The 7,720-nt window shown below is 31.4% G+C and overlaps 1 protein-coding gene across 1 annotated transcript in view; it reads right to left on the bottom strand.

The window, feature by feature from the left end:
- Positions 1–1,623: 1,623 nt before the first annotated feature.
- The window catches only part of LOC106464991 (exocyst complex component 7-like), a 91,489-nt gene continuing 85,392 nt past the window's right edge, over positions 1,624–7,720 (bottom strand). Inside the window, exons 24-26 of the mRNA XM_022392819.1 lie at positions 6,567–6,608; positions 1,921–2,054; positions 1,624–1,797 (exon numbers count right to left, since the gene is read on the bottom strand). Coding sequence (XP_022248527.1) covers positions 1,695–1,797; positions 1,921–2,054; positions 6,567–6,608 — 279 coding nt within the window. The 3' untranslated portion in view covers positions 1,624–1,694. The remainder of the gene's footprint in view (positions 1,798–1,920; positions 2,055–6,566; positions 6,609–7,720) is intronic.

The raw sequence follows: 7,720 nt of genomic DNA, 5'->3' as shown, positions 1-7,720 counted from the left end.
CCAATTGTTCGTTGAGATGTTGCAAAGGCAATAGCTGCTGAAGCTTTTCAGAAAATGGTCTATAGGAAATAGTACAGCTCATAAAATGAGTCAGATCAACATAGGCCGGTAAGGCAATCACTGATTGGCATGTCCTTTAGCCAATCAGGAAATGTCACAGACCTACTGAAGGATCTGTAGATTGTATAGGAATTCTTTTTGGCGGCAAAGAACAGGTTTATGTGTTTTAATAAAATTGGCTTTCAAAACAGAGAGATGAAAGGTCGACCGACCATTTGCAATAATTTCAAACATGCTATCCGTGTAGTTGTCAGCACAAGTCGGGTTCACTAGTAAATGCTGGCCAATCATTAATTCACATTTTGATGGTAGAACTTTTGTTTTACAGGAGCAACATGGTAAATTATTTTCTTTCACACTCTTAGTTCTTATGGATGTGGGTACATGTTTAATTCTATCCTGCAATCTTTGTGAAGTGCGACCTACGTACCGACATTTGCAGTGGCACGAAAATTCATAAATAACCATACTTTTCTGTGTGGTACGTATCGCATCTTTGTGTGTTGCAGGCAACAACTTACATGTGGAATAAGTAGGGGTTCTCTGCAGGAAAACATTTAATAATGTCCTTTTTCAGTTGTTTTTCAAATTTTGTTGAAATGTTACCAATCCATGGTAGTTTTAGGTAAACAGGGCACTTGTTAGGACCAAATTTTGGATCATCTGAAAAGCTCGCAATTTTTCCTTGAAGTAATTTGATTGATGATGTTCACTGTACAGGTCACTGATCAGGCCACATTTGGAATATTGTGAGCAGTCTTGGGTTTTTTACCTTAGGAAAGACATTGAATTGTTGGAAAGGGTTCAGAGAAGGGTTACTAGAATGGTGCCTGGGATGGATGGGTTGAGGGGAGGTTGAAATTCTTCAACTCGTTTTTTCTTGAAAAAAGAAGAGTTGGGGGGGGATATGATATGATTGAGGTGTTTAAGATTGTTAAGGGAATTAGTAGTGTTGATAAATCATCTTTTTTTTGTATTTAATGGTAAGAACGGTAAGACTAGAGGACACAAAAAATATATTCAGCTAAGATTGTTTTATTTTTCTAACAGGGTGGTGAGCTTTTGGAATGGGTTGCCTTCGGATGTTTAAGTGAGTTTAAGAAAAAGCTTGATCAGTATATGAACAATAAGGGCTGGCTTTAATGTATTTTTTTTCAATTTATTTATTAACATTAATTTATCTACCAATAAATACATAGAATAAGTGGAAAGTCCCTTAAAGTTTACTTTACATTTAGGTTGATTCTTTATCTATCAGGATCCATAGAAGTAACTTCTCTAACAGTTTGTATGTAAAACCCAATGGAAAGTCCCTTAAAGTTTACTTTACATTTAGTTTGACTATCAGGGTTTATACAAGTAACATGTCTAGCAGTGAATAAAGTTTATTTTACATTTAGGTTGATTCTTTATCTATCAGGATCCATAGAAGTAACTTCTCTAACAGTTAGTATGTAAAACCCAATGAAAAGCCCAAGAAGGGATGTAACACTGGTGGGTACAGTGCATTTTAGACAGGAATCCAAAAGCCTGGAGCAAAATTAAGATGGAAATAAAAGCAAGTAATCAGCTGACATTAAGCTTTATTTACAAAGACAATGATACAAAACTAAGCTGGTTTTGAAAGTGTTCATTTAGGCAGCTGCATCGAAGAACTTGTCAATGTGGTCAGACACCTGAACTGGGGTGTATTTTATATACTTCTCTGGATTCTTGGTGAAGGGGATCTTCACATATCTACATAAGAAAGGATTTATGTAGTGTAAACAAATTTTTGTTTCACTGATAGAAATTAACACATTCAAACATAACTAACATATCTTTCAATCACAATTATAAAGGAACATACTGTGTACATACTTATCATAAAACAGTTGGTACTTGGGAAGAATAAACTCTTTGTTATCACGTTTTAAGCTTTCTCTCAGCTCAACGTCGGGTATCGCATAACCCTTCTGAGTTCGACTAATTTCTTCTATCTCTTTGTTGAAACCCTACAACACAAAAAAATTAGTTTAAACCCTACAATACAAGAAACTAGATGAAACCCTACAACACAAAAAAATTAGTTTAAACCCTACAATACAAGAAACTAGATGAAACCCTACAACACAAACTTAAGTAAACAATCATATGTTTATGTAAACAATTAGATGAAACCCTATAACACAAAGTATTAGTTGAAACCCTACAACACAAAAAATTAGTTGAAACCCTAAAACACAATGTTTAGAAAAACAAATTAGATGAAATCCTAGAATACAAAATATTGAAACCCACAAACAATGTTTTATAATACGCAATTAAGATCTTTATTTAAAGTGGTCAATGGTTGTAAAAGTCACTCTACATGTTTCATCATGGTTTCATGTCATCTTCAGGAGAGTTAAAAACAATTACTGTGTGCTATGAAAGTACAAAAGCCATGGTGATGTGACTACTAGTTTACAATTCAAAAAAGATCACAAGTTGTGTTTCATTATTTCAGTAGTTTCTCTAATATTTCTAGCAGTCATATTATTTGGTTGAACCAAAATAACAGTTTCTTCCCACTGGATGATATGTCCAGAATAATTTACATGTTCATTTATTCTGAAATAAAGATTTTAATTGTATATTATAAAACACTGTTTGTTTGTGAATTTTAATATTTTAGACAAGGACAGTTCACTTTATCATCAGATAGTTTTATGATCAGATTTCAAGCTGAGTTTTATGATGTTATAGGTGTTGTTTTGGCTCAACTGAATAACGTAACTGCTATAAATATTAGAGAAACTACTGAAATAATGAAACACATCAAAAAAGAACTTGATCTTTAATAAGGATGAAGGGTTATAAAATCAGAAAGTATGTAGTTCGTTTTTGAATTGTAAACGTGTCACATGACCATGGCTTTTGTACATATATAGCATACAGTAAATTACTCTATTTAGTTTTGCGGTGATATTATCACTTATATATGGAATCACCCAAGTAGCCTGAGCTTTAAGTGTGTTTTCTTTATTTCTACGGTTCAAGAGAATCTATTTTCTTTTTGCCTACCAAAATTCCTTATTATGTTTTGTATAAATTCCCGTGGATAGGCATTTTTTCTTAAAAGAGTCGTCAGGTTTTTCTTAGCCTCCTCCCACATTTCTTTGTTATTACAAACTTTATCAATCCCATGGAGGTAGTCAATAATGATATATCTTTTTCCACTATCATCATTCCCCTGCTTATAAGGACTGAAATATATGTTCAGACATTGTTTTATGTATATATTGATATAAGATGAAAAAATACTTACCAATACAAATATGAATAAATGTTTTAGATACATAACGTATTCTATTCTAAACCCAATAATGTTAATAGTTTACTTATTGGTTTACACACGTTATTTATTTAATATTGTTGGTTTGATTTGTCTTAATAATATAAATCCAAGAATGTTTGATATTTTTATATAATATGAACTTTCTAAACACCTGTATCAATGTTAGATTTACAAATGACAGTGTTCCAATTTAGATTTAACTGTACTAGTGTACTTGTAGGATATTGATAACTCCTGACGAAGCTGTAATAGCGAAATATTGAGCTGATAAAGTTACATTCTGGAGATATAGGTATTTATTTTATTTAAGTTTATAGAAAAGTGAAGAATAATAGCATACAGTAAATGTTTCTCATACTCCTGAAGATAACATGAAACCATGTTGAAATATGTAGAGTGACTTTTACAACCGTTGATTAGTTTAAATAAATATTTTAATTGTGTATTATAAAACATTGTTTGTGTATTTTAATATTTTAACTATATACTAAAGTTCCTTGAATTTTAACGCTAGAAATTGTAAATGGTGAGAACTAGAGTGAATGGATGAGTAATGGAATCTGATAATTGTAAATGGTGAGAACTGGAGTGAATGGATGAGTAATGGAATCTGATAATTGTAAATGGTGAGACCTAGAGTGAATGGATGAGTAATGGAATCTGATAATTGTAAATGGTGAGACCTAGAGTGAATGGATGAGTAATGGAATCTGATAATTGATTATTCACATGAGACTTGGATAGTTGAAATAATGAAAATATTAATAATTGAAAAAACACTAATTTAGATTAGTTAATTATTTTCATGAGTATCGCCACTAGCTGGTTAAGTAGAATGAACTTGAATTAATAAAAAATAATAACAATAAATGATAATGAATATTTTGATGACATGGATATTTGGAATAATCACAAAAACTAAACAACCTACTATAAACATAAACTAATGTTCACATTGTTGTGTAGAGTTTCTGTTAAATGTATGGATTTGTTGTCATGTTCACATTGTTGTGTAGTTTCTGTTGAATGTATGGATTTATTGTTAGTATGTTCACATTGTTGTGTGGAGTTTCTGTTGAATGTATGGATTTGTTGTCATGTTCACATTGTTGTGTGGAGTTTCTGTTGAATGTATGGATTTGTTGTTAGTATGTTCACATTGTTGTGTGGAGTTTCTGTTGAATGTATGAATTTCTTGTCATTATTTCACATTTTGTTTGGAGTTTGTGTCGGATGTATGGATTTCTTGTCATTATTTCACATTTTTGTTTGGAGCTTCTGTTGAATGTATGGATTTCTTGTCATTATTTCACATTTTTGTTTGGAGCTTCTGTTAGAGCATGTTGATCTGCTGCTATTATGTCCTTACTGTTGAGAAATGTCTTACTTTATCTACCTGTTGACAGTTATTAACTCTGCTGATAGTAAATTGTATAGTAACCAAAACCATAATGAAAAGATATGTTACCTAAAAAGTTGGTGAAATCAAATCCCTCAGAAAAGAACAGCTACACTTAATAAAGACTATCATATATTTAACCTGGCTAGCAGAGAAGTGGAACATACTTGTTCTTATATGGAAACATTTAGACATCTAAAACATAAGGCAACTATATATTTATTAGGGTTTTCTTTCTTCAGATTGCCTGTTACTTTATAAGAGTTGTACACAATAATTTTCTCTTTTGTTGTGTAACATTTTAAGACACAAGCTAATGATTTACAGAATTCATTTTTGAAGCTCATACACTGATATGATTGGCCTCTGTGAATAAGGATCTTTATGTATCGTTGGTGCTCCATATAACTGTCACATTTTTGCTTCTGTATTTCTTAAAAATAAATAAAGATTAGTGATCATCAAATTCATGTTTAGTTTCGTTTCCCATGTTTTGTTTTACTTTTTCAAATAGTAGTTTATGTAGCTTTGATATAGTCAATGTACACTCAAATACCGATGGATGTAATAACTTTAAATGATGATATAAATATAGAAAATATGAAACAATTATTGGCATTAGGAATTACCAACTGTTTTATGTTTCATAAAAACTTTATGTACAAAGAGAAGGGCTAGGAATGAGAAGCCCACAATCTCCAGTATTAGCAATGCTATTCGTCATCAGCATAGAGACAAAGGCCATTAATACAGCTATATTTCCACCAGTTTTCTAGTGAAGATATGTTAATAATATATTATGTAGCTTAAAAGGAGAAAAAAGAAATTATTGGTTTTCTTGAATACATTAACACACAACATAAAAATGGTTGTATAAAAACTTCCAAAGAAAAAGGAACCATTTAGTTTGAAAATTTACCAAAAGAAGACTCAAGATGGAACTTTTGTAAACTGGTTTTCTACTCATGATAAAAAAGTAAAAATGTAATAGAATGCATAATAACAGCACTGAGACTAAGAACCAATAAAAATATGAAAAACATAAGAAAATGTTTCAAAACAAAAAATGAGTACCCTTTAAGCATAATGGATGACATAATCAAGAAAACAACGATCCAAGAAAAAATGAACTCATACAAAACAACAAGAGAACTGACAAAACCCCAAAGAAGAGCAAGAAAAGAAATATATTTATGGATCATTTTCATCTGTAGTGACACATTAATTATCTTATGGTACAAATTAAGTGTATAAAGTGAAATCACATGAACTCGTATAAAATGTTTTCCACCAAAGTTATATAATAATGAAAAATGGTGTAAAACAGATTGCTAAAGTTTCTGTATAGGAAAATTAGGTAGGAAATTAATGACGTTATGCAAGAAATATGAAAAGCAAAATATCAAATGAAAAAGAACAAATGACTGAAAAACAGCATGAAAAAAATATTAAAGTATTGAATATAAAGAAAAACCCCCACAAATATTAAAAAACTAACATTAATAAAACATCAGAAACTCCAATATATTTGTATTAAGTTAATTACGTCTAAAACCAGAGGGAGCTAGTATCATAAACTAAATTGACTGACTGGATGTACTTCAAATTTGAATGTTGTGCATGATTATGTTTCACTGTTAGAGAAGAAACATTGTAGAGAAATAAATTTATTATTCCACAAATATCTGTTTTCAAACTGTTCATAAGTTGAGTGGGTACTTCTTGAAAGGCAAACAATTTTAAAAACCACACCCATTATAATAACATTTGAACTAACTATGTACATACAGTGAACTTATCTTTAATGCTTTGTCTGTCCTTGTCCTTAAGCTGAAATGATAAAAAACAAACAAATCTATTAGAAAAATCATGAAATTTTACAAAAATACAATATTATGAAACTTGTGTAGCATATTTTCACATAAAAGATGTGCTATTCTATAACACATTTACAAGTAAATGATCACTCATCTAATGTGCTGGATGACAAATAATAAACTGTGTTTTAAATAGAAAAGATTGCTGATAAATAAAAATAAGCCAACACTAACTCCTAAACTGTTACTACTGAACCATGTCAGAAGAGTTGATCACAACAGTTAATCACTTTTCTATGATACTACAAGTACCACGCTGTCTTTGGAACTACTCGTTCCACTAACAATTATCATTAATCTGTCAGCCATGATGGGGTAACATGTATCTTAATCAAGACAACATCGCTTCTAAAAAAATGTTTAAGCAGGACTAAAGGCACAAAAACCCAAAAGATCGTATGCCACTGAATGGAACTGCTGAGATTCCAGTTTCTTCAGCACAGATTTCAGTTGTGGCTAGTGGTTGAAATCCTTGTTGGTGACCTTATCAATAGTACAAAGGACATGGCCAGACACATGATCATGGTTTTTTTTGGGTTACAGGATTCTCTTTGTGGATGAGTGTTGTACCAAGTTGTGTTGTTTTTGAACACTTTATTGTCCTAAATACTTCACTGTGACTTGTGATTTAGTATTGGAACACCTTACTGTCCTAAATACTTCACTGTGACTTGTGATGTGGTTTTGGAACACCTTACTGTCCTAAATACTTCACTATGACTTGTGATGTGGTTATGGAACACCTTACTGTCCTAAATACTTCACTATGACTTGTGATGTGGTTTTGGAACACTTTAATGTCTTAAACATACAGCAACGTTTGACTAAACTAGCATATAGCATCATGCTAATACATAGCAACGTACCACTACACTAACACATAGTAACGTACCACTACACTAACACATAGTAACGTACCACTACACTAACACATAGCAACGTACCACTATACTAACACATAGCAACGTTCCACTACACTAACACATAGTAACGTACCACTACACTAACACAAAGTAACGTACCACTACACTAACACATAGTAACGTACCACTATACTAACACAAA

This window comes from Limulus polyphemus, unplaced genomic scaffold, assembly GCF_000517525.1.
Source record: "Limulus polyphemus unplaced genomic scaffold, Limulus_polyphemus-2.1.2 Scaffold1804, whole genome shotgun sequence".
Taxonomy (NCBI): domain Eukaryota; kingdom Metazoa; phylum Arthropoda; class Merostomata; order Xiphosura; family Limulidae; genus Limulus; species Limulus polyphemus.
The sequence above is the reverse complement of the archived record's forward strand: the minus strand, read 5'-3'. Positions and strand labels throughout refer to the sequence as shown.